Raw genomic sequence first — 27,070 nt, 5'->3', positions numbered from 1 at the left:
GTTGCTCTAATTAATATAGACATGTCTTTAGAGCCATCAACATTAAGTATAGTACTTTCACTGCACCTAGGTTTAATAGAAGCTAAATGAAATCTTGTTATATCTGTTGCAAATTTGTCAGCAAGAAAAATAACTTGATATGATGAAACTTTAAAGTAAATATAAATGAGATAAGAGCTTTTAGGTAAACTCTAAGAATAATTATGTTCTAAAAATCATCTAAAATAGTTTCTCCAGATTTGATAAGTATTACTTGCCTCTTGATTGTCACTAGAAATTAAGGTTTTTAAGAGTCGGAGATTCTAATTTAAATATAGAATTAAAGCTACTGAAAATAGGGCTTCCCTGGTGGCACAGTGGTTGAGCGTCCGCCTGCCGATGCAGGGGACACGGGTTCGTGCCCCGGTCCGGGAGGATCCCACATGCCGCGGAGCGGCTGGGCCCGTGAGCCATGGCCGCTGAGCCTGCGCGTCCGGAGCCTGTGCTCCGCGATGGGAGAGGCCACAACAGTGAGAGGCCTGCGTACAGCAAAAAAAAAAAAAAAAAGCTACTGAAAATAATAAAACATTTCAGTATGGTAGAATGTGTGTTTTCAGTTAAGAAGGTATGAGGAATGGAATTACATTTTACTAAGAAAGTTTTGTACATGGTCAGGATTAACTGAATTTAGATTGAAGTTAAATAAGTAAATGGATTTCGTTAAGTAAGCTAATACAAGACTGAAATTTGATCTCTCTCTCTGTTAGACGTGCTCCTTTTGATAACAGATTAAATGAGTTTCTGTGCCCTTAGGTGCTCCGTATTTGTTTTTGTTTCATCATTTTGTGACTTTGGTTAAATGAATAGGTACTGTTTCACAATGACCTACGATCCTGTTGTGTTGTAAAACCTTTTTGATATTTTTAACAAACTTCCCAAATATCAAAATCTGACTAAAGCTTTTTAGCCTCCAGCTGACTCTGGATACTTCGAAAGAACATCTCTGAGACATCTCAGAGAGAGATGTCAAACTAAGTTTATTTGGTATGTTAAGTTACTTCAGAAACATCGTAAAGTGATTGGAGATGAACCTTAGATTATAGTGTACGGATAAATGTCATTTATATAGATATTCCAAAATTTATATGGAATTCCTAATATCTGATATGTCCTGATATGTTAACAATCATAATACTAGTTATTCTAAAATGTTATATCCAAGAATTCTGCTAATCGCATTGTACTCAAATTTTTTTTTTTTTTTTTTTTTTATTTTATTTGTTTATCTTTGGCTATGTTGGCTCTTCGTTGCTGCGTGTGGGCTTTCTCTAGTTGTGGCAAGTAAGGGCTACTCTTTGTTGAGGTGCTCAGGCTTCTCATTGCGGTGGCCTCTCTTGTTGTGGAGCACAGGCTCTAGGCGTGCGGGCTTCAGTAGTTGTGGCACACGGGCTTAGGTGTTCCGCGGCATGTGGGATCTTCCCAGACCAAGGATCGAACCCATGTTCCCTGCATTGGCAGGCAGATTCTTAACTACTGCGCCACCAGGGAAGCCCTGTACTCAAATTTTTAACCATGCTATTTTGTTTTTTGTCCTGATGCTTTTACAAAATGAAGATTTTTCAAGAAGACTGATAAAAAGGAACTTTTTAACAAATATAAGTTTCTTATAGCCTTTAGATAATATCACTGGACTGGGTAACAAATGACAAAACTAATGGGAAACCTGATTATTTCATCCAGATCAATGGGAATTAATTACATGGGACTGAGTGAACTGGTAAATATGATTTATAACTTTATGCCTTTAGGAAATATATTGACTTTAATCTTTGTTTTTAGGAAAAAACTTTTATGCTATAACCTTATGCTATGACCTACAAGTTGATAAAGTATGCCTTTTTAAACAAAGATGAAACATTTATCTTTTTCTCTCTACCTGATCCTGACAAAATTTGTTGTCTCCAGCTGGTTCTCCTGTGGACTTGATATTATGCTAATCATTGTTTTAATTTGTTCTTTATTTCCAAATTGTTTGTGCTTTATGTCTCCCTGCTGCACTATGTCTTTGTCAATGTTACTAGCTGTTACTTATATCCTATTTTATAAGATTGTTGTCTCTTGCAGTACCCAGTGTGTAACCAGGCCTCCAACAAAACTTCTATGGCTAAACATCTTAAGGAAATAGATCACTTTTATAACATAAAAATAATTGTAATAATGTGATTCTGGGTATGGGACGAAGCAACAAGGGAAAATGTCTCCTGGATCATAATTAGACAGAGGATCCAGAGAATCTTTAATTATCAATAGGGCCTAATCCAAAAATTAGCACCTGGAGTGGCATATCAAGAATTTTCGACTGACCTGGGATGAGCCTCCCAGCACCGTGGGACAAAATTTGATCATGAAATGTCTCCCAAATATTGGTCAAATTCCTGACCAAGAGGAGAGGATCAATCATCAGCGATTGCAACCCCCCAGTGTGAGCCAGTGAACACTGAGGAAACTCAGGAAGGATAAGAATACCTGCCATCTAGCAGCCATCTGACTGCAGTCACTCCCTATGGTGAGCCCTGAGGAAACGCAGGATGTGAAAATACAGGATACAGGCCCCATCTGGGCTGTGGTGCATATCAAAGAAATTATTTCAGTGAGCCCAGACTCTAGCATCTTCCCATACATAGAAAAATGCTAAATTTCTTAACTTGAGATGCAGCCTCCTGGGCTTGAAGCCCTCAAAATTCCTGACAACTCTCAACTTTTAGGTTGTGAATATTTTTAAGTCTACAGGTGTCAAGTAGACACTTCCAAAGCGGAACAAAAGACAAATCTCAATATCTGGAACACTGACACCGATGGACACTCCCAGAAAGATCCATCTGCCTGAGCAGTTAGAACTTTGTCACCCCTTTTTTCCACAAGATTGTGGAATGGACATTGACAGTGGGAAACTGTAACAGGGAAGAGCTAAATTGTACTCCATGTTGGATCTGTTTCTTTAACCTTTCCTTTGCGTTGCTTTTGTTATTATAACCATACAGAATGGCCTGCCTCAGGGAACCCTGCCCACCCATCCCCTCACCGAGGCTGGTCATTCCAGGAGATGTTTTGCAAGACTGATGGCCCTTTTACTTTACTTCCTCTCCGCCTCTCCCTCTCTGATTCTATAAAAGAAACTGGCATCCAAACCCTGATAAGATGATTTCTCAGAGACACTAGTCTGCCATCTTCTCCATCTGCCGGCTTTCCTGATAAAGTCGTATTCCCTGCCTCAACACCTCGTCTGCGATTCATTGCCCTGTTGGGCGGTGAGCAGAGCGTGCTTGGACTCGGTAACAATTCCAAAAAATAAACACTTCTGATATATCGAGGTTTTCAAGATTTTCAGTTTTATTTTTTTCTCAAAAGCCTAGTCATATTTTTTAAGACATTTAATCTGCGAATAGAAAACCCTGAATCTTAAAAAAGCTAAGGGTTTGGGGTTTTTACAACTATGTAACTTTCTGTACTTGCCTTTGAAGTCTTCACTTGTCACTTTGGTTAAATGGATATTTTTTAAAAATATTTATTTATTTATTTATTTATTTTGGCTGCTCTGGGTCTTAGTTGCTGCATGCAGGCTCTTAGTTGTGGCATGCATGCGAGATCTAGTTCCCTGACCAGGGATCAAACCCGGGCCGCCTGCATTGGGAGCGCAGAGTCTTACCCACTGGGCCACCAAGGAAGTCCCTTAAATGGATATTTTTGACAAACTTCCCCAAAATCAAATTCTTTCTTTTTTTAATATAGCCAATTTTTTTTTATTTTATTTATTTATTTTTGGCTGTGTTGGGTCTTTGTTGCTGCGTGCGGGCTTTCTCTAGTTGCTGTGAGCGGGGGCTACTCTTCTTTGTGGTGCGCGGGCTTTTCATTGCGGTGGCTTCTCTTTGTTGCAGAGCACGGGCTCTAGGCACGTGGGCTTCAGCAGTTGTGACACGCGACTCAGTAGTTGTGGCTCATGGGCTTTAGAGCACAGGCTCAGTAGTTGTGGCTCATGGGCTTACTTGCTCCGCAGCATGTGGGACCAGGGCTCGAACCTGTGTCCCCTTCATTGGCAGGCAGATTCTTAACCACTGCGCCACCAGGGAACCCCCCAAAATCAAATTCTAAATGAAGTTGTTTTTGACCTGGGGCCAACTTTGGGATTTTTCCAAAGGGCCCCTAGTATATTTGTTCTCTCTCCTTATAAAAAGAGAAATGTGAAGCTAATTAGGCTTATTTGATATGTTAAATTACAAAGAAAACATTGCCAAATAAGAAGTGATGTTTAACTTTAGCTTATCTTTGTGTGGGTATGTTATTAACATAAGTGTTCCAGAACTTATATAAAATTCCTAAAAATCTGATATGCATGGTATAATGTTACAAGTTATAATCCTAGTTATCGTCTTTTTTTTTTTGGATGGATACTCCAATGGCTTTATTAACTCCTTTCTGGAGATGGCAGGACATTATAGCTGGAGAGATGAAAAGGAAGCCAGGAAGCTGTGCTCTCAATATGGGTCATTGAAGGGGGTGACCTGCATCTCTCGGGACCCTCTTCCTATCCACCGTAAGCATGGGCACGATGAATAGCAAATTTTTATTCAGGGCATCCAGCTGCTTCATCTCCTCCACGCTAAAGGTGAAGTCAAACACCTGGATGTTCTGAAGGATATGGGAAGGTGTGACACTCTTGGGGATGCAGCTCACTTTCTGCTGGACCTGCCACCTGAGCAAGATCTGAGCTGGAGACCGGCCATGATTTTCAGCCAGTGCCAGGACCACTGGCTCCTCAAGCAGGACAGGCTCATCAGGATCACGCCAAGCATGCCCAGAGGAGCCAAAAGGGCTATAAGCAGTCACCTCCAGGCCGCGTGCTTAGCAGTGGGCAATCAGCTCATTCTGAGCCAGGTATGGGTGGCATTCCACCTGCAGGACAGCTGGGCGCACAGAGGCCACACTGAGCACATCATCGATCTGCTGACTGCTGAAGTTGGACAGGCCCAGTGCCCGCACCAGCCCCTTAGCCACCAGTGCCTCCAGAGCCTTCCAAGTCTCCTTGTAGTGGGTGGAGTCATAGCATATAGTCCCATCAGCATTCTTAGGAAAGGGGTTGTCTCCCCATTCAAAGGCATAAGGTCAGTGCATCAGGTACAGGTCCAAATACTCCAGCTGGAGGTCAGCGAGTGTCTTCCGGAGGGCAGGCTCCACATCCTCAGCGTGGTGATTCGTGTTCCACAGCTAGGAAGTCACAAACAGCTCCTCCTGAGGCACCAACTTGCCAGGTCCCACATCCTCCTTCAGGGCTTCCCCAATCTCAGTCTCGTTGCTGTAGATAGCACAGTCAATGTGGCGGTAGCCTATACTCAAGGCATACTTGATAACTGCTTTTACCTGGCCAGGCTTGCTCTTCCAGGTGCCCAGTCCAATCAGGGACATCTTCTGTCCAGTGTGCAGGAGGATACAGGAAGCCACCATTGCCCCCTCGGCATGAGCACAGGATGTTAACAGGGAAATATGGCTTTTCAGCTCAGTCCTGTGCCCTGCTAGCTACCCAATGGGCCTCAGCTTCCCAGATTCCTAGTTATCGTATTAAAAATGTTGGGTGTCACAGAAATAACCAAATTTCCTTGTCAATTCCATTATAATGAACTCTCATCAGATCTCCAACCATGGCCATTTTAAAGTTTGTTGTCATTTACAGACAATTATTGTTTTACTTTGATGCTTTTGCAAAAGTGAGATTCCTGGAAAGGACCCTACCAAGTGTTCTTGACCACTAACATCACTGTCGAATTACAAGGTGTGAAAACTTGGGTACAGGGACTTCCCTTGTGGTCCAGGGTCTACGACTACATGGTCCCATTGCAGGGGGCCCAGGTTTGATCCCTGGTCCGGGAGCTAGATCCCACGTTCCACAACTAGGAGTTCGCATGCTGCAACTAGAAGATACTGCATGCTGCAACAAAGATCCTGCACGTGACAGCAAAGATCCCATGTGCCACAACTGAGACCCGGCGCAGCCAAATAAATAAATAAATATAAAAATATATATAACAAAATAAAAGAGCCAACTTTAAAACAAACAAACAAACAAAAAATTTGGGTACGTGTTTCACAACTGAAGAAGACTCCACCTGACATCTGGCCCTGTTTAAATGCCAAAGACCTCAAAATCCAATTGACTAGGAAGAGAACTAGGCAACACTGAGGTAGACTGTTTCCTCCCAAGAAGTCCGATTAAGAGCATTTCCTTCCATTCTTCCTTCTCTGACCATCCTTTTCCTAATTCTTACATCATGAAGGTCTTTATTATTCTCTTCTCCACCTTTTGGCTTGCTCTAGCCTGGAAAGATAACTGTTCACCTACCTCAGACCATTGCAGAGTAGGGTAAACTGACTGTTGGACTGGCTTGGATGCTGGTGATCCTGTAGTTCTTTCTTCCTGTCACAAACTTCTCCCTGATTTATAACACCTCAGCTTCAATGGAACAAGCTCACTGCATAAACATTTCTGGGGAGGGGAGACATAGTTACATGAAATACATAAACAGGCCAACTGGCTTAAAGCAGTGTCCCCAGTTTTCTAGCTGGTTTGGATCATGGGGACCCTGGCTCAGGAGTACTCTCCAAACCATGGACATTGTTTTGTTGCTAGTAATTATTATTGTCTCCCTGATAAGCTGGGTTCTCTCAAAAGTTTTAAAGGTATGTGGGCAGCCACTGACCAGCCAACACATCATCTCTCTCTGACTGAAGTGACAAAAGAGAACAGAAGAATGGAACCAGGGGCAAGAATACAAGCCTGACATCACCTCTTGTGAATGCTACACTGAGAGCAGAAGAGGCAATGGTGACTGAGGGTCATGTTAGTACTGATATTTTTGACCAAACCTCTTGAATGATCAAGAGGATGAAAAAAGGGAGAATTACTGAAATAAATTTCTAGGCCAGAGATGGAGCCACTCCTGCCCAGAGTGCCACAGCAAGAGAGCAAAACTTAGTAACTTTGGTGTCTCTGTAAATGTTCTGCTTGACCAGAAACACAGTATATCTAGTCAGCCAATCCCCAAACTCTGGGCTTTCTAATTACTTCCTTGTTCTTTATTCATTTTCTATTTTTCTCTTCCATGTTCTTTTTTTTTTTTTTTGGCCGCCAGGTGGCTTGCAGGGATCTTAGTTCCCTGACCAGGGACTGAACCTAGGTCCTCAGCAGTGAAAGCGCAGAGGAGTCCTAACCAATGCACCACCAGGGAATTCACATTTCTTCCTTGTTTCTTATTCTTTATCCTATAAAAGTGTCCTGCCTTCAGTCCCACGTTGCAGTTCTTTGGACCCCTGGGAACAAACAGTGGTGGCTTCATGAAGTGTTAAAGTATGTTTAACACCTAAATTCCTTAATCATTTTTTAACAATACTAATCTGTTAGAAGATTAATACTGAAGTATTCACAGATTAAATAATGAGATGTGCTTTAAAATAATACTATTGGATGGGGCAAAGATTGATGAAACAAGATAGATTGGTGTATGTTGATGATTATTGAAACAAGCTAATGGACATATGAGGGTTCATTATACTATTCTCTCCATTTCTGTGAATGTTTGACATACTCCATTAAGAAAAAAAGAAAAATAACATGGGTCTTTTTTTTTTTTTTAATAGAAATTTTTATTTTTATTTTTTGCAGTACGCGGGCCTCTCAATGCTGTGGCCTCTCCCGTTGCGGAGCACAGGCTCCAGACGCGCAGGCTCAGCGGCCATGGCTCACAGGCCCAGCCGCTCCGCGGCATGTGGGATCTTCCCGGACTGGGGCATGAACCCGTGTCCCCTGCATTGGCAGGCAGACTCTCAACCACTGCACCACCAGGGAAGCCCTGGGTCTTTTTAATCACAGAATTTCAAGCCAGTCATGACCCGCGGTTACTTCAATAAAGCGGGTTGACTATTGCAGCACTATAATCAGAGGGACGGCTGTGAGCAGCAATGCAAGCAAAGTGCCTTACGAAATGCTGTTTTATTATTACTTATTGTCATTACTATGGTTGCCAACCCTAATTAGGTGCCTCCGAGAGTTCCCGCCTCCTCTCCCTGTTAATGGTTTATTCCACTCTTCGGCTGGTTCTTTCCCGTGGTTCCTTCCCCGTAGTCCCGCGCTGTATCCCCCCCGCAGCCCCAATGGTTTAGCCTGGCTTCCCAGGGGAAACCCGGTGGGGCGGACCACGAGGTTTCTGAGGGCGGCCGCGGTCCCCTCTCCGGAGACCACTTGGACCGCTCCGCGTCGGGGGTGGGCAGGTAATCGTGGGGCAGGGCGCGAGTCCTGGGCTCCGACTGGCCAGCTCTGGAGTAAACATCCGGCTGGGTGGGGCGGGGCCGGAAGTGGAAAGCGAAGGAGGCGGCTGAGGCGGTTGAGGCGGCTCCGGAGGTTCAGGGCTCGGAGTCAGTTCCTCCAGGTGCCATGGGCCGGGCTGGCCCGCGCTGAGGGCGACGCAGGGCGCTGAAAGGGACGCGGGGCTGGGCCATGGCCGGCGCTCGGGCCGCTGCCGCCGCCTCAGCGGGGTCCTCGGCTTCTTCAGGCACCCCACAGCCGCAGGAGCCGGGGCTCGGGGAGCTGCTGGAGGAGTTCTCCCGGACTCAGTACCGGGCCAAGGACTGCAGCGGGACGGGAGGCTCTAAGGTGAGTCCGGAGGCGCGATGAGCAGAAAGAGAAGGTCCCTGGTTTGCGACGTTGCTGAGGTCAGGGGTCATAGGACAGAGAGGGAAGTGCCCAGTGTCTGGACCCGGAGAGTAAGGGTCGGGTTTAAAAACCGAAAAGGAGGAACTGGGCTCAGAGCGAGCCAAGCCAAGGAAGGACGACGTTTCGGTTTGAGACAAAAGGGTTTGGAGGTCAAAGATGAGCGCTGAGTGGCCTTGTTCAGAGATGAGAGAAGAGGAGCTGAGGAGGGTTATTCCCATGCATTAGGGTTGGGGACAGAGCCCGTCATGTCTAGATTTATTGAAGTGTAGAGGATTTATCCAGGTCAGAGATCAGAGTGAAGGGGCTGGAGGGGTGGGGCAGAATGGAGCCAAGAGATAAACCGAGTGTGTTGCCCTCTTGTATAGTCTCAGCATGACTTTAGAATTCGGCCCATCCCTTTCCTTCCCCCATAAAGCAGGAAGGCAACTCATACTCCCTCTGTTCCTTTGTCAAAGCAAGTCTTAGTTTCTCTTTTTTTCTACTTTCGGGATTCCCTTCAGTCTCCTTATTGCCAGACCTGGAAGGCTTCCAGTCTGGTCAGGCCATTCCCATCTTAGGCATTGCCTGGCAGTCTGATGGGAATCTTGCCGACCCTGCCATGTTTCATTCCCCACGTGGTTTTGGCAGGTTTAGCATCAGGTTTTCCAATGGAATTCTGTTCCCTCCCAGGCCATGAAAACTCTGGTTTGGCTTCAGGGGTTACCTATGCTAGGACTTACTGCACTTGGCATCTGCTAGTCTGAAGTAATGCAGGGAAGACTTCAGTAATGTTGGGTCTCCCCCACTCTCCAAATGACCGAGTATTTTTCAGAGCTTAGCCTGAGGACCACCTGTTTCAGCATCATCTGGGGTGTTTGTTAAAAATAAAGGTTCCTTGATCCCACCCAGTCCTACTGAGTTAGAATTTCTGAGGGTGGGAATCTGGAATTTGTATTTTCTAATAGGCTTCTTTTTTTTTTTTAAATATTGACTTTATTCCCCATTTTTTTTTTTTTTTTTTGTGGTACGTGGGCCTCTCACTGTTGTGGCCTCTCCCGTTGCGGAGCACAGGCTCCGGATGCGTAGGCTCAGCGGCCATGGCTCACGGGCCCAGCCGCTCCGCGGCATGTGGACCAGGGCACGAACCCGTGTCCGCTGCATCGGCAGGCGGACTCTCAACCACTGCGCCACCAGGGAAGCCCTCTAATAGGCTTCTTAATGATACTCATGCCCCTTGAAATTTCAGGATTTCTCATTCTTGTGAGTTTTTCCCTCCACATTGGCCTTTTGGGTGGCTAGAGGGTCAGTTTTGCTGGGCCCCCCTTCCTTCTTACACACCCCTGAAGATTAGGGTTGTAAAAAGTTAGACTTGACTCACTCCACCTGGCCCTAAACTTCTGATCTTTTGCAGACTTCTTGAGATGTTACAGGTTTTATGTCGTTCTTCTGGTGGGTCTTCCACTGAACTGAGCAAAACAAGAGCAATTTTAAGGGAGCTGTTCCTTCTATTTCATAAGCAGGTTGCGTGTAAGGAGACAGCTTTGTCTGCATCTTTTACTCATTACACTAACTAGAGCTTCTAGGTACTGGTCTGTGGCTGGAGAATGGGGAAGAATCTGGAGCCAAAGGAAGATAATGGATTAGTGCCAGTTAAAGTAACCTAGAGAGGGACTTCCCTGGTGGCACAGTGGTTAAGAATCTGCCTGCCCATGCAGGGGACAGGGGTTCGAGCCCTGGTCCGGGAAGATCCCACGTGCCGCGGAGCAACTAAGCCCGTGCGCCACAACTACTGAGCCTGCACTCTAGAGCCCGCGAGCCACAACTACTGAAGCCTGTGCTGTGCAACAAGAGCAGCCACCGCAATGAGAAGCCTGCGTACTGCAACAAAGAATAGCCCCTGCTCGCCCCAGCTAGAGAAAACCCGTGTGCTCCAGCAAAGGTCCAGTGCAGCCAAAATAAATAAATAAATAAATATATATATATATTAAAAATAAAATAAAATAAAGTAACTTAGAGCAGGGGTTCTTAATATTTTATGGATTGTGGACCCCTTTGAGAATCTAATGAAAGGTGTCAACCTCTCTTCAAATGCTTAACATACACAGTTTCACCACCACATTGAGGGGTTCAGAGTCTCTCCCAAAGTTTACCATGTGGGTTCATGAACCACACGTTTAGGGTCTGTGATCTAGCAAGATGTCTTTTCCTGGTATTGAATGATAATCAGAGACACATTGTCATTCCCAGAGACCCCTCCAGGTCAGGAACCGCCTAATTCTCAGAATCCCAGAATCTTCTTTATGCTCAGATCTCCTCCTCTGTGCAGGTTGAGCGCATTGAGAAGAGGTGTCTGGAGCTGTTTGGCCGAGACTACTGTTACAGCGTGATCCAAAATGTGAATGGGGATATCTGCGGCCACTACCCCCAGCACATCGTGTTCCTGGAGTATGAGAGTTCTGAGAAGGAGAAAGACACGTGAGCATCATGTAACCAAAGCGTGCCCATCTGGGAAGGACTTGACAGCTCATCTCCAGGGTTAGGAAAGTCTGCAGCTGGGTGGGCCAGGCTCACTTTTCCCAGGTGTCAAGCCTCATTGGCATCTTTGTTTTCTCCAGGGTTTCACATCTTAGACTGGCAGAGTAGCACAGCGTAGAAGGAGGGGTTGGGAGTCACAGCTCTGGCCTCCTGTTTTACTCCTACCCTGTAGCTCATTGTCCTGAGACAGCTGACTTCACAGCTCACCTCTCTGAACGTCAGTGTTTTTTGTTCTGTATTTTTCTTTTTTTTTAAGAGAGCAAGTGGGAGGTATGCTTTGTCGACATGTGGAAGGGCACTTACCGTATGTAGAGCTTAAGAGCCTGAGGTCAGCGTACGTGCTGGCTGCCCTGCTTGCTGGCTGTGTAACTAACTTGGGCAAGGTACTGAACCTCTTCGTCTCTTAGTTTCCTCATCAGTTTCTACCTCTATTTAGAAAAGTGGCTTTTGCAGTTCCTGCTGATAAACAGGATTATTCCAAAGCCTGATGTGTGTGCTGTAAGAATTAGAAATAAGAGCTACCATTTATTGAGGGCCTCCCAAGGCCCGAGTGCTTTGCGTGTGGTAACAGTTCACACCAGAGCAGACACAGAGCATCCAGCACAGGGTGCAGCCCATAGGCAGTCAGTAAATGGTAGCAGTTGTTTGACACTGATACATAATCACTGATGCTCTAGGAAGTGCTTTTTGTTGATCTCAAAGTTTGTTCCCCTAGGCTCCCTGCTTGCTGTTGATTTTAAGGGAATTCCAGGAGCTGTTGCCAGCAATATCCGTGCAAGCCTGGCCCCGTGGAAGCACTGTGATGATGAGTGCTGTGGTAGAGGCGTGCTGCAAAGTGCAGTGGCCATCGCTGCCCACAGTGCGCCCATCAGCGCACCCAGGAACGGCTAGAGGTTCTGAGTCTTGGGCTCCAGAGCCACTGAATCAAAATCACAGCATAACAAGATGGCCCAGTGATTCGTACGCACATGGAGGTTTGAGAAGCACTGCTGTAGACGAACTGGGGAGAAGGGTGGATTCTGCCTGGTGTGTGTTTGGGGAGACCTTTCACCTGGATTTGGAAGGATGAGTCGGGGTGTCCCTGAAATGTCCTTTGTTAGGGACCAGCTTGTATATGGTCTTGATCATCAGGCGTGTGGACTTGTGGGTGTTAGTGGTTATTGCGCTAGTACCCCCTGAGCACTCATTGAAATCACAGATTCCAGGGCCCCTGAATCACAATTTCCAGAATCTGTGCCTCAGAGAGCTCCCTAGATGAGTCTCACCTTTGCTCTAGCCTGGGAACCGCAGGGAGCCAGAGAAGCCTTTCAAGCGGAGGAGTAAAATGGGAGACCTATTAAGTGTGCCCTGTAATGAGGTCGTGGTGGGGTGCACTGAGAAAAAAGAATGTATTGGGAAAAGGAATTGAATGTAGATCAGAGCACTTGTATGACTGCCTCTTCTTTCTGTCACCACCACAGCGCTCCCATCTTGCCTAGCGGGGTCTAGCCGCCCAGGCTAGGGCCACTGCAGTATATCCCTAACCCTAGAGGAGCTGTGGAGTTTGTTTTTGTTTGTTTGTTTGTGGGTTTTTTTTTTTTTGCGGTACGCGGGCCTCTCACTGTTGTGGCCTCTCCCGTTGCGGAGCACAGGCTCTGGACGCACAGGCTCAGCGGCCATGGCTCACGGGCCCAGCCGCTCCACGGCATGTGGGATCTTCCTGGACTGGGGCACGAACCCGTGTCCCCTGCATCGGCAGGCGGACTCTCAACCACTGCGCCACCAGGGAAGCCCTGTTTGTTTTTATTTATTATTTGGTTGTGCCGGATCTTAGTTGTGGCACGTGGGCTCCTTAGTTGCGGCAGGCGGGCTCCGTAGTTGTGGCTTGTGAACTCTTAGTTGTGGCACGCATGTGGGATCTAGTTCACTGACAGGGATCGATCCCAGGCCCCCTGCATTGGGAGCACGGCGTCTTATCCACTCTGCCACCAGGGAAGTCCCGTGGAGTTTGTTTTTACTTTTCACTTCTTGCAGGGCCTCAAAGTGATACTGAGTGGGCGATGCCTGTTAAAGAGAAGGGAGTATGTGCATGTTCAGGTGGGAAGAAGTAGAACTTTTTGCTTCTTTACACATGCCTGGACTTGGTGTTAATATGACACTAATTAGACCGAGTTACACAGGGTAGAACTGGATTCAGGAAGTGGTTTGGTCCTCTTAACCAACCTCCCCAGTTGAGCCCGTATCTGAGAATAGAAGCCTGGATGGGGATCTCTGAACGACAAAGGCATGAGTTTGTCAATGAGGCAAACTGCTGCCATGAGGCAGACCCCAGGGGTCTAGTTGGAGGCCCTACCAGAGAGATGAAGTCCCTACCTTTAGATCTGGTGGGTAACACAGACCAATCAGTGAGCAATGACAGTGTAACAAAGGCCAGAATTAGGGCAAGTACAGGTGAAGCATTGGGAGGCAGTGGTTAAAGTTCTGCACTTGCTCATTCCAACTCGTGTGTGAGCGTAGGGTGGGGGGGTTGTTCTCCCATTCCACTCACTTTCACACGCCAGCCTTGTGTTCTACAGATAGCATTAGATCCCACAGGTTAAGGGCTCAGTCCCACAAGACAGACATAAGTACACAAGCTCACTTTCATTCATTCAAATATGAGTATCAGGTGCCTGACACAGCCCAGTGCTTAGCACAGTAAGGGAAAGATTCTGAGGCCAAGAGATAACAAGAATAAAAACAGGAACCACTGAGAACAGAAAACTGAATTGGTTCTTTGAGTAGGGGACCCAGGAAAATAAAGCACCAGCTAGCCTAACAAGAAAAAGGTGCCTTCCTTCACATGATAAGACTGCCCAGAGTCTCTAAGAGGGAAATGCTGGCATGTTCTCTCCCTCAGTTTTGTGGAGAGTTTGCTGAATGGAAGGATTCAGCCTGGGAGAATCAAATGCAGTTTCAAGGCTTTTAGAGCTGCTGGAGTGAGCTCCGTGAGAGTCGGTTAAAACAGATGGTGCTGACCACATCTCTGCAAATGGACGGAGGCCACCAAAAGGTGGGAGGGAGACTACTGTGAGCAGTACTGTGTGTGCTGTTTTATATTATCTTGGCATCTGAGTTTAATTAGGCCATTGTTTCATTCTGAGGTGCCTTTTTTTTTTTTTAATGTTTTGGCTGCATTGGGTCTTCGTTCCTGTGCATGGGTTTCTCATTGCGATGGCTTCTCTTGTTGCGGATCATGGTCTCTAGGCGCATGGACTTAGTAGTTGTGGCATGTGGGCTCAGTTGTTGTGGCTCGCAGGCTCTAGAGCACAGGCTCAGTAGTTGTGGCACACGGGCTTAGTTGCTCCGCGGCATGTGGGATCTTCCCGGACCAGGGCTCGAACCCGTGTCCCCTGCATTGGCAGGCGGATTCTTAACCACTGTGCCACCAGGGAAACCCTGAGGTGCCTTTTTATTTCATAGAGAACCTGAGTGTGGGGAAGGCGGCAGAACTTGGTTTTCAGTGAGCCATGTGTTTTCTAGGACCTGGCTGGTTGGCCCGTGCCATCCTACGGGCACCTTGAAGAGGCACCCCAGCCTTCCACCCTCCATCAAAAAAGGAAAAAAATCTTAATCGTAAATGTGTAGTCACTTCTTTGTTGTTTGAATTGGTTATGGTAAGGATGTAATAATTCTGTGATTTAAAACAAAATGTTTAATAAAAATGAAAAAAAAATCTTAAATCAGACCTTACAGAAAAATACACCATAGGAAGTATAAGTCCTCTTATTTTATCCCCTTGTTCTCTTTCCATGATCACCAAACTCTTGGTCCAGGTTTTTATTTGAAGACCGCTGTTTAACTTCAATTTCACATCTTCACTTGATAGTAGTTATTTTATTAGTAACTGGTTTGAGAATATGTCTATGAAGGCTACTAAGAAATCAGCAGTGTTTTTTTTTTTTTTTTTTTTTTTTTTTTTTTTTTTTTTTTTTTTTTTTTTTTTTGTGGTACGCGGGCCTCTCACTGTTGTGGCCTCTCCCGTTGCGGAGCACAGGCTCCGGATGCACAGGCTCAGCAGCCATGGCTCACGGGCCCAGCCGCTCCGCGGTATATGGGATCCTCCCAGACCGGGGCACGAACCCGTATCCCCTGCATCGGCAGGCGGACTCTCAACCACTGCGCCACCAGGGAGGCCCATCAGCAGTGTTTTTAAAAGACTATATTTTTATTGGTGCCAGCAGCATCCAGATACGCTTAAAAGGGTACCACAGATGTGTAGGAGTTGGTGAACTTACTCATTCTGAAACAATTATTTGTGTGCACATGCTGTGCAGTGACACAGGAGTGCTAGCACAACTGGGATGTAGAAGGAATGAACGCCCTCTTGGACTCTGCCTGGAAGCTCAGCCCTTGTAAGGAGGGCACTTGAGTGTCTTCCCTCCCTTCTCTTCTGTCACCCTGCATTACTCTGCATGGCGGGGATAGCTTCCCACTCTTGAACTTTCCTGCCTCCTGTTCCTCTTGCAACCAGAAGCCCTGACTGGCTGATGTGGAGTCTTTTGTTAAGAATCTACGGGTGGGGACTTCCCTGGTGGTCCAGTGGTTAAGACTCTGCACTTCCACTGCAGGGGGCGCAGGTTCAAACCCTGGTCGGGGAACTAAGATCCCGCATGCATGCCGTCAGCGCGGCCAAGAAATTTTAAAAGAAGAAAAGAAAAAAAGAATCAGTGGGTGAAGCTATGAGAGTAGACCCTTATTTTAGGGGTCAGCTGATTTGACCTGATTTAATATGTGTGAGTTGCGTAAGCTCATTTCTAAATGTATTTTTTTCATTTTCTAGAAGCTCCCTTACCAAACCCAGTGCATTAACTACTGTGCTTCTCAAGGCCACAAATAGCTTCTCTTTCACTGCCTTTGCTCCAGCATTCCCTCCCCTGTTGGCTTTTTGGACTGTTAGAGGTAGCTGGAACGTTGGGGAGGGATCAGAGGCTCATGGCCATGTGAAATGTGAACCTTCATCTTATCCTGCACTCTGAAAGATGACAAGAATGGCCCTATGATTTCCTGAGGGTCCCCAGCACCCCTATTGTCTTACTTTTGGAGTAAGATACTGAACACCCTAGATATAATCAACATTCAGTTTGCTATATATGTTTCTGTATTTTAAATACCATGTCTTCAGAGTAGCTGACTTCTTTTTTTTTTTCATCTTAAAGGTTTTGAAATCAGGATGACTTCCATTTTAGTGTCTATAATATAGCATTTTTTTCTTTTCTTGAAAAGCTTAGAATGTCCATGATCTAGAATTTAGGAATCTGGGCATTTATTAAATTTGGAATGAATATTCACACACACACACACACACACACACACCCTAGTATGGGGCACACAGTACTCACGCAGAAGCAGACTGACCTACCTCTCTTGCCCGTTTTTAAGGTTTCAGAGCACCGTTCAGGTGAGCAAGTTGCAGGACCTCGTCAACCGCAGCAAGACGGCCAGGTGCAGAGGACGGTTTGTCTGCCCAGTGATCCTTTTCAAGGGCAAGGTAAGACCACGCTGTAGCCTCGCACTCCCTGAGACCCTCTCGTGGGGTACCTGGCTTAACGCAAAGTGTAGAGTCTCATGTTCTTGGCTTTTGCCAGCCGAGTTTGGGTGATTACTGGGTGCCTGGTGCGGTGGGAAGCAGGCCAGAGAAACAGACCAATTCTGATATGACTTTTTTTGAAGGTGAGTCTAATTAGGAAAGGGATAGTCGCAGCAGAGGACCCCACCCTGTGTCCTGGAGCCAGACTGCCTACGTTCTGATCCTGGCTCTGTTACTTCCTACCTGTGCAAGGCCTCAGTTTCTTCCTCTATAAAATGGGGGAAATAATCATGCCTACATCAAAAGTTTATGAGTAGATTAGACCAGATGAGTAAGTACATTGTTGTTTGTTCATTCTTTCAGTCATATAATTTACCAAGTATTTATTGAATGTGTGTCATGTTCAGGCCTCGAGGTACATCAGCATATAAGGTAGACAAAAATCCTCACCCTTATCAAGCTTGTATTCTAGTGACTGTTGTTAATTTGGCTGCCCACTATGGTCTCATTTCACCTCTTTTTATAATCCTTTGGTGTATTTGATATTCCCATTTTGCAGATGAAACGAAGGGTCAAAGTGGTTAAATAACTTCCCCAAGTTTACACAACTAGAGAGCTGGGGTTTAAACTTACTGCAAAATGCCCTCAAGTTACCACACTGCAGCTTAGGGCCACATGGTGTGGTGTCAGAGGAACCCACTTAAGACGGGCAGCAGTTGGGGACTTCCCTGGCGGTCCAGTGGTTAAGACCCTGTGCTTCCACTTCAGGGGGTGTGGGTTCGATCCCTGGTTGGGGAACTAAGATCCTGCATGCTGTGCAGTGTGGCCAAAAATTAAAATAAAAAAAAACAAAACAGATGGGCAGCAGTGTGGACTGACAGACACAGCCTCATTAAGTGAGCGGGACTAGGCAGCAAGCTTTGGAGGAAGGGTGGGAGGGTGTTCCAGGCAGGTGCCAGCGTTGGGGGAGCATGAAGGCAGGCGTGGAAAGTCCGAGAGACTCCCTGACGGGAGCGCAAGGTACGTGGTGGAGCCGAGGATGGAAGGGACTGAACGCAGGAGGCTGGACGCTGGCCAAGGTGTTTAGGTTTGCTGGGAGAGCCACTGTGATTTCTGAGCAGGGAAGTACAAGATGCAAATAGCATTTTGAGAAAGATTAATCCAGAAGGAACGGACTAACAGAGAGCCTGGACCAGGGGAGGGAAGCAGGGGTGTAGGCTCTCTATTCTTTTTTTTTTTTTTTTTAAGGTTTTTTTTTTTTTTTAATGTGGACCAATTTTTTTTTTTAATCTTTATTGAGTTTGTTACAGTATTGCTTCTGTTCTATGTTTTGGTTTTTTGGCCGCCAGGCATGTGGGATCTTAGCTTCCTTACCAGGGATCGAACCCGCACCCCCTGCATTGGAAGGTGAAGTCTCAACCACTGGACCGCCAGGGAAGTCCCTTAGGCTCTCTATTCTAGTCGTCCAATATGTATCTGAATGTGCTGTGGTCTTGGGGCCTGTCGGACTATAGTCCGGCTCCCAGCGCAGGTGAGGGCTGGGGCAGGGCAGTGGGGCGGAGAGACACAGGGCTTGTTTCCATCCCTTTGTGCCTTTCTTTCGTAAAATGGAAGAAGGGGGATGTGAAAAGGGGGGTAGGAAAGGAGACTTGACCACAGGCTTTCGTGGACAGGTCGATTTTAGGGAAAAGTATGTCTGGAAGTCAAGTTCCAGAAATCGATCTTTTTAAAGCTATTTATTCCCTCTTCCCCTTTGGAAAGTTTCATGTTGCTGTAAGCTCTGGGAACTCCAGTTTAGATAACTGGACTATAACACACTGCTCCGTGGGGCATAGTGCTTGTTGCTAGAAATTACATAGGAAATACTCAAACCTGTGCTTCCCACAGTGTGTTCCATAGAATAGTAGTTTAAGGATGTGCTTGTACAAAGCATTCCCTGTCAAACCAGGGTGAGAGATAGCACATTACTAGATTTGGCCTGACCCCCAAGCTCTAGATTCGAGAGGTACATCGGTTAAGTGTGCACTGACATAGGAAAGGCTCTGAGAAGTCCTGAAGCAGAGGGACCTGTGTAGTGTTGTCAGGTCTGCTATTTCTCACTCGGCAGACCTTGAGGAAGGGACTTTCCGGAATGCATTTGGGAAGTGCCACATTGACTGGCTTAGGCCAGTGAGATTGCAGCAGGCCTGGGAGAAAGAGCCCAAGGCAACTCATTTCAGAGGGAGGGCGAAGCGTTGGAGGGATTCTTTTTGGTTTTTGGCCATGCCCGTGCAGCCTGTGGGGTCTTAGTTCCCCAAGCAGGGATCGAACACCTTATATATGTTTTATTCCTGTTGTGTTTGCAAGTCTGCTGTCTCCTCTCAGCCGTAATCCCTTAGAGGGCAGAGGCCTTGTCTTGCTGCTGTCCTCCCAGCGCCTAGCAAGTGCCCACCCAGCTTATACGTGCAAGCTCGGTAGGAAGACACTGCTCTTTAAAGTGGTAGTGGGCTCTCTGCTGGGTTCTAGGGGGACAGGTGACTAAGACAGTCCTGTCCCTGTGGAGCTCAGTGAGTGGGGAAGGTTGACCTGTGAACTAGCAGCTGAGAGGGAGATGTGGAAGGGCAGGAGAGGGTCTTCTGTTGTGAGGTGGGGATCTCATCCTCAGAGACGTGGCTCCCAGCAGGCCCTAGCCAGTGCGGTGACAGCAGTGTTTGCTACCAGCACATCCTGCCGGGCTGGGGAGGGGGAGGTATGTTCAGAAGTGCCCGCTTCCTGCTCCTCTCCAGATTCAGTCCAGTGTGGCTGGGGCAGCCAAGGAACTAAATGTCTGATTGTACTTCATTTCAATTAAAATTTCCATTTTATAGCTGAAGCAATGTAGATTTTTTTGGTTAAACCCAACTTTATTTTGGGGCAGGACTATGTTTCCCTTTAAATGCTGAAAATAAAGTATCCTAGTTGAGGTGTGCTGCGAGTATAAAATACATATTGGATTTTGAAGACTTAGTCCAAAAAATGTAAAACATTAATAATTTTTAAAGTGATTATATGTTGACATAGTAATATTTTGGATATGTTGGGTTAAATAAGATATATTACTAAAATTTTTTTGCAACTAAGTTCAAGCATTTAAGGGTAAGCAGTTCTCCCATGCCGTTCTCTTCCCCAACATGTGTATCTGGGTTTTAGGCAATTAAAATTGGAACAGGTCATCTTTCTCTTTGTTTCCTCCCTTAAGAGATGGGGAGCAGAGGTCAGCTGCTTTTATTCCGTGTGCTAAAGTTGGTTACTACATTAGCATATCCTGTAGAGCCGTATTTCTCATGCAGAGTTAGAGGCCACTCCTAATTAGGTAAATGGAGAGCTTTCAGAGTACATCCTGCTTTTTCAGTCAAGAGTGAAGCTTAAAGCACAGAAATAGCAGGTTATGCTTTGGAGCCATGAGGCCAGGGAGCAAGGTCAGGTGTTAGACTCTGCCTGGGGCCTGGGGGTGCAGGTTCCCCCAGGTGCCGGCTCGGGACCTTCCTGCAGAGGTTGGTGCTTCACTTGGGGAGCTGGCCATCTCTCTCATTCTTCTCCATCTGACGAGTCCTCTGTGCCAGGTGTGTCTGCCTCAGTTACCAAAAAGACAGGGTTGAAAAGAGATGGGAGAACTGAGCAGAAAGAAGAATCTGAGCCTTGAAAAGAAGTCAGAGCTCAGCAGCTAAGGAAGGGGGGCGGGTGTCCGCTCTGAAAAGATTTAACAGTAATGCAAAAAAGACTGAGATTTGGTGCCAGCAGCTTGGATGATGGGGGAGGGTGGGCATGATAACATCTCCCAGTCAAACTCAAACCACGTACCCCCCACTGTCTTGCTTTCAGGAATCAGACCTCCCTTCTTAACCATGAGAGTCTTGGGGGGTCCTCAACCTGAAGATTGACATTCCCCTGCTGCAGTTCCTAATTACTGGGTTGGTCTCTTCAGAGTAGGGGCTCTTATCGGGGGCTGGAGATGGGTCCATGGATGGACTTGGAGATGTAGGTAAACTCTGGTGTGTACATTTTTATCCAGAGACAGTTTATCATTTTCATCAGATTTTCAAAATGCTTTTGGACCCAGAAAAAATGAAGCAGCCCCTGCAGAGTGCATCCTGCTCAGGCCAGCAGGAATCTCTGCCCGAGCCCTTCTTCATAGGCTTCCAGGACAACCCTCCCACGATTGCATTCTTGCCCCCGGCACTGGAAAAGCACCCCACCCCACCCCCGGTTGTAGCAGGTTGCCTTTCTATCACCTGCCCCCTGTCCCAGGCTGCCACTGCCTCAGAAAGCCGGGTGATGACCTGCCGGTTCCCACCACACCCCTTTCCTAGCAGCAAAACCGTTTCTTTCCCCCTGTCTTAACGGGTGGAGAAGGAGACCCCTTGGGCAGTATTCTGTAGTTTTCCAGGGACCTCCTTACACCGCCAGGCTGCGTGACCCGTTCAGAAATGCCTTCCCCCCGCCTAGTGTAACCTCCCAGCCACCCTCACAGCCTCCCCCAGCCTGTAACTAGACCTTGGGGTCACCAGATACCTCCTCCCATTCCTCCTGGATCTCATCAAACACAATTTATAAAGATTCAGCCTTAAAGTTAAATAATGAAGTTCATGCCCATTGCCTGGTTTCTAGAATTCTAGCTCTTGAAATGCTCCTTAGTGATGAGGAAAGAGTAAAAGGATAGTTAAGCACAGTTACAGCCACTACACCTCCTTGATACAGAGGAGAGAGAAGATAAAATTAAAAACAAAAAAACAAAAAAACCAAACATTTCTCCCTTAATTGGCCCTCCTGCTGCAAAGGTTGCCCTCCACTGCTCTAAGCAGTCCCAGTGACGGTCAGCACGCAGGCTCCAGAGGGAGGTGGGCTCGATCAGATCCCCCCTCTGTGGGACCTTAGGCATCACTTCACTTCCCTGCGCCCGTCCCTCGTCTTTTCATCTGTGAAGCAGCAACAGTGCCTGCCGCATCTCCCTCATGGGCTTGTGTAAATCCAGTGGGAAGGTGGTGCACTTGTTTCAGGCCTGTACTCACAAACACGTGTGATAACCACCAGATCTCACCCAAGTACATGCGTGACGACCACTGACTCTACCCATTACTGTTAGTGACACTCTGGGGCCTCTCGTTTGGGAGAGAGAACCTCTTGACAGAGGCTGCAGGTTAAATTCTAGGCATACTTCGGAGCGACTGCTGTGAAGACTATGGGCAGCGCTCCTGCACCCATTTTCCTGGCCTGGAGGGTCCCCAGGGGTTCCCCCCACTGTGTGCACTTCAGAAAACCACCTGACTGTTGGTCAGAGGGTACAAACTTCCAGTTGTAAGATGAATAAGTTCTGTGGATCTAATGTACAGCATGGTGATTATAGTTAATAATATTGTATTAGATACATGAAAGTTGCACAGAGAGATGATCTTAAATGTTTTCACCACAAAAAAAGAAATGGTGATTATGTGACATGATGCAGGTGTTAGCTAATGCTACGATGGTAATGATTTTGCAATATGTAAGCATATCAAATCAGCGTGTTGTGCACCTTAAACTTACACAATGTCATATGTCAATTATATCTCAAGAAAGGCTGGGAAAAACCAAACCAAAAAACTCCAGAAAACCACCTGACCCTGAAAATGTGGTTTCTCTCCCAGCATATTTGCAGGTCGGCGACGCTGGCTGGATGGGGGGAGCTGTATGGACGCACTGGCTACAACTATATTTTCTCAGGTGAGCATTGAGCTGCACCATCTTTGACTAAGAACAGGAACCCAGTGGTGGAGAATAGCCACCTAGGGCTGCAGTGGTGGAGGTGGACGGGCAGCAAGCTGGGGGATGGGCCAGGGCCCTCCCTTCGTCACCTGAGGAGATGCTGGGGGTGAAGAAGACTGCCAGGCATGTGGGGCATCGGGTGCTGAGAGAGGCAGTAGTGTGGTCCTTGGGGTGGAGCCGGGGGGAGACTGGTCAGGAAGCCCCTGGGTAGAGCCCCTGCCTCGGCCTCGGTGCTCACCGCAGGTTCTCCCACAGGGGGTGCAGACGACGCCTGGGCAGATGCAGAGGATGTCACGGAGGAGGACTGTGCGCTTCGGTCAGTGCCAGGTGGTTATGGGTCTGGGCTTGGGTTGGGGGCAGGCCTCTGAGCGTTGGTGGCCATTTTCCTACTGACGGTCGTGACGTCATCAGTGGTCCAGGTGAGTGGATTGGCCCCCTTCCTCCTGCTGCCAGGCCCACGCCCCTGCAACAGGGTTGTTGAAGTCCACCCTGTAGCTTCACCCGAAGCTGAGTTTATGGACTACCTGAGCAGTCTGTGCTTGCCAGGACTGCAGAGCGAGTGCCCCAGCCCTGGGGTTCCTGGCACCCCCGGCCCAAAACACAGGCCAGACATCTGTGTGTCTTCAAGCCCCACGGTTTCCAGGGTGCTGACGTGTGGCCTACCAGGTGATGCACAGCACACCCGGCCCAAGGCACAGGGCAAGCAAGGACTGTGGTCCCCAGATGAGAGATGTGGGCACTAGAAGCTCCACAGCTGTGTGATAGGTGCCATAAGGAGCTTGCTACAGAGGAATGTTTCAGGCCCCCTTAAAGGCAGGGAGGAGGCTGGCTCCCACTCTTCCTCTCTCCTTCCCAAATATTTTTGGAAAACAGCAGTAATGGATATTTTGGAAAAGCTCCTTTGCATGGTCTGTGCCACATGGAAAGTCTTTAACTGGTGTCAAGTGTCTCTGGAATGCACGCCAGCACCCTAGTCAGATCAGCCGCCCAAAATCACGGCTCGGTGCATGAAAAGGCATCTCGCTGTGCCCGGCTTCTGCCCGTTAGTTCCAAGAGCAGTGGCTCTGGCTTGTGCTCAAGAATGTTTGGCCCATCCCCCGGGATCAGACGACCTCTGCCCCAGCCAGACCATCTTCCACAGGGCGCACTGTTCTTGGTGAGGGGTCCGCCGGGAACAGCAAAGCAGTGGGCGTGAAAAAAAAAATTAATAGTGACTGTGTATTCGTTCTGCTTTTGCCTTTATCTGTGTGACTGATCCAAAGGCAGCCTGGGGATTAGGAAAACTTTATCTTCCTCCTTGCTTCAGAGGCCTTCTAAGCAGAAGGAATTCACTTGCTCATATTTCACAATCAGTTGATAACAGCTCTAAAAAGCCCATCTCCCAGTGAAAGTTTCAATCTGTTACATTTTGAGCAAGTCATGTGGTTAAAAACGGTCATAAATGGGGGAAAGGGAGGGGGGTGGAGAGAGATAAACTCTAACGGAGGCTCAAAGACTCTATCAGTCACTAGCCTGCTGCTTTTTAGAACTCGGAGATTATCTTGAGTCTTCTGGCTTAAAGTCAAGCAGTGCCAAAAAGCCCTTTCCTGCCCCAGCTGCAGATTGCTTCTCTTTGAAATGCGTCCCAGAGAGCGGGATAATCTCTTAGAAAGTCACCTTCCCTGGGAGCGGTTGTCCTGTCTTGACCCTCCCCTCTGTCTTCTGGAGAAGGGAATCAGAAGTTCTTCTGTAGGAACTAGACTCCCTTGAACGCGCCCCTCACGCCCCAGACTTTTGTGGATGAATGTGCAGTGCAGCTTCTCCCTCTGGCTCTTTGTTTCAGAAGTTCCGACACGCATCTTTTTGATAAGGTCAGAGGGTATGACATCAAGCTGCTCCGGTACCTGTCAGTGAAATACATCTGTGACCTGATGGTGGAGAACAAGAAGGTGAAGTTTGGCATGAAGTGAGTGCAGGGCACCCCCTGCGAAGTGGGTGGAGGCCGTGTGCTCACAGGCTCGTGGGGTCAGAGATGGCACAGAGCAGTTACAAGGGCACACCGCGTACCAGGCCTCGTGCATCCTCTCCCTGTATCCTCACACAGCCCTCCCTGCAAGGAGGTTCTAGTGTCCCCCTCTTGCAGGGGAGAAACTGAAGCCGGAGAGGTTGTCACTTGCTCGGGGTGGTGCGGAGAGCACCAGGGGAGCCGTGGGTCGCGAACGTGTGCTCTGCTGCCGCTGCGCCGTCTCTGGTAGATTAGAGTCTCTTTTAAAGTGGATCGAAAAAATCACTATTTACTCAATTTTCATGTCCTGTATGGAACAAATCTTCATACGATAAGGCAAAATTAGAAACAAATGGAACCTGGGTTAGGGTGATGAAATTTGGGGAATTTTTCCAAAGTGTTGTTTATTTTTTATAACACCCACTTTTAATTATGCCGAGTATGTCTTAGAAAATAAGCCACCCTGAGGCTGTTACAGCTCAGCTGTTTGCAGTCACCTGCGCATCCCGCTGTCTGTCACAGTAGTTCTGCGTCTCTCCGATGCTGTCCGGGAGTGTCCGCAGTGGATGCCAGAGAAGGTGGAGGCGAGAGTCCGCCCCAGGGCCCCTTTTGGACAGTGTCTCTGTTATTTTGCTCTTTTCTCACTCCGTCCTGCGGGTCAGGGGGCGGTGCTGCCTTCTCGGGAAGCTTGTTCCGCGGCTTCGGTCCCGTTGCAGGTGTGTGGTGTCCGGGGGAGTCGGAGCTCTCACCTGGTGACTTGGGGTAGAGGCGGCAGAGCAGTCGCGTTTCTTAGTCACTCTAAGTGAGCCGCCTGGAGGGCATCATTCCTAACTCTGAACAGTAATTTCTACAGCAGGAGGATCATTCGAGCTGTGGTAACGCTTGTGGGGAATGGTGTGCGCGTGTTGTGATGCCGTAACACGTTGTATCCTGTCTTGTAGTGTCACCTCCTCCGAGAAGGTGGACAAAGCCCAGCGCTATGCCGACTTCACTCTCCTCTCCATCCCGTATCCAGGTAGGGGCTCTTTCCAGGGTCTGGTCAAGGGACAGGCTTCCCAGGACTGGGGCTCTTTGAGGCCCTCCTCAGGCCCTGGCCACTTAGGTGCACAGATGCCCCGGAGCTCTCGGGCAGGATCTGCTGTTGCTCAGCATGGGGCAGTGCAGCTCCCGGTCCTTGGCTCTCACCTTAGGGTAGGACACTGTCCTTGTGTGTGTGTGGGGGGGCTTTCCCCTGGGAGGGGCCCAGGAATGGAGCCCTGGCTCAGGTCCTCCCTACTGCGCTCTTGAGCGAGTTACTTTGCCTCGCCCCGCCTCAGGTTTTCTCAGGTGTCACTGGAAGTTGGTGAGGCTTAGCTCAGGGTCTTGTGCGGATTAGGTGAGGTCGGGTTGATCGGCGTGCTCTGTGCAGCTAATGTGCTCTTTCAGTGTGAAATGACACGGTTAGTCCTCCGTGTCAGCAACCAGCTATGCTGCGCTGGCTGTGGCCGTGGTGAGGATGTAAGTGCTCTGTCCCCAGTTGCACGTGGTTGGTGGCCTCACCGTGTCACAGAGCACCGTGGTGAGCACACAGCTGGCTGCATTTGTCTCTGGCACAGACTGTATGCGACGTGTGGCCAAGGCAGTGTTCTCTGCACTGGATACTGAAGCTGCGTTGGTCCAGTTTGTAGCGTTTAAGCTTTGTTTCTGGCAGCACCTGCTTGTACAAGGAGGTATTAGATCCCTAACGTCAGCACCAAACTTTGTCAACAGGCAGCAGGAAGTGGACCCTTCCTCCTTGAAACCTCTCTGCTGCTCCTCAGCAGGAGCACCTGCCTTCAGTCCTGTGCTGGATCTTGTCTCCTCATCTTGGAGCCATGTGGCCAATAGAGCAGGCTGGTGACCCCAGGTTGCAATAGAGCCACGAGGCCTTCTCATTAGAAGCTCAAGTTCATCCACTGCCTCGTGGGCAGAGGGTATCCTCATCAGTGTGAGCTGGTGGTATCCAAACCACGACCCCTGTGGCCTGGCTCTCTTACAGTGGCCTCCTTCAGGGTCTCTCCTCACTCTTCTCTGCTAGCTTAGCATTTGGTGGCATTTAGGGCTGGGCGTGCATTCCAGTCCCAGCACTGTGTCCTTGAACAAGTCCCTTAACCCTTCTGAGCATCAGTTTCATCCTGCATAAAATGTGGTTAATGGTGCTTATTCTGGGTGAAGTGCCAGACCTGTCCCTGACAGGTGCTCACCGACACCAGGCCGAGTGACGGGTACATGGGAGGAGAGGCTCGCTTTCGGCAGATGCAGAACCATGATGATGATGCCATGGGCTCGGCAGCGTCAGAGATGTGTCAAGACAGGGATGTCCCCACTGGGGGTCTGCACTGGAGCTGCCCTCAGGTAGCTCTAAAGCTGGCTTTCAGACTAGGCTCCTGACTCTCAGGAGATGCTCTGGGGGTCCCCAGACTGAAGTACTCTCTGCCGAATGAACGGGAGAGGACTGAGTTGGCTGAGGAACCAGGCGTCAGCTTTCTTTATTTGTATTCAGCTTCTC

General features: G+C 48.0%; 1 protein-coding gene and 1 pseudogene across 18 annotated transcripts in view; one reads left to right on the top strand and one right to left on the bottom strand.

The window, feature by feature from the left end:
• Positions 1-4,511: 4,511 nt before the first annotated feature.
• LOC307059595 (aldo-keto reductase family 1 member A1-like) lies at positions 4,512-5,478 on the bottom strand (annotated as a pseudogene). The gene has a single exon. The product of its transcript is annotated as an aldo-keto reductase family 1 member A1-like (transcript).
• A 3,043-nt stretch (positions 5,479-8,521) lies between these two features.
• Positions 8,522-27,070, top strand: part of MTMR14 (myotubularin related protein 14) — a gene marked incomplete at its 5' end in the record, with an annotated part of 43,529 nt that continues 24,980 nt past the window's right edge. For 6 of the 17 annotated variants that reach the window (XM_079713440.1, XM_079713453.1, XM_079713449.1 and 3 more), the window contains 7 exons: positions 8,522-8,677; positions 11,043-11,191; positions 16,652-16,760; positions 22,442-22,517; positions 22,815-22,875; positions 24,382-24,504; positions 25,485-25,558. In XM_079713440.1, the coding sequence (XP_079569566.1) occupies positions 8,522-8,677; positions 11,043-11,191; positions 16,652-16,760; positions 22,442-22,517; positions 22,815-22,875; positions 24,382-24,504; positions 25,485-25,558 (748 nt within the window). Of the gene's footprint in view, positions 8,678-11,042; positions 11,192-16,651; positions 16,761-22,369; positions 22,518-22,814; positions 22,876-24,381; positions 24,505-25,484; positions 25,559-27,070 lie in introns of those variants that run through there. The other 11 variants (XM_079713443.1, XM_079713441.1, XM_079713454.1 and 8 more) reach the window with 5 other exon arrangements.

The sequence above is a fragment of the Hyperoodon ampullatus genome (assembly GCF_949752795.1).
Source record: "Hyperoodon ampullatus genome assembly, chromosome: 10".
Classification (NCBI taxonomy): domain Eukaryota; kingdom Metazoa; phylum Chordata; class Mammalia; order Artiodactyla; family Ziphiidae; genus Hyperoodon; species Hyperoodon ampullatus.
Note: the sequence above shows the minus strand (reverse complement) of the source record. Positions and strands in the feature narration are given on the sequence as shown.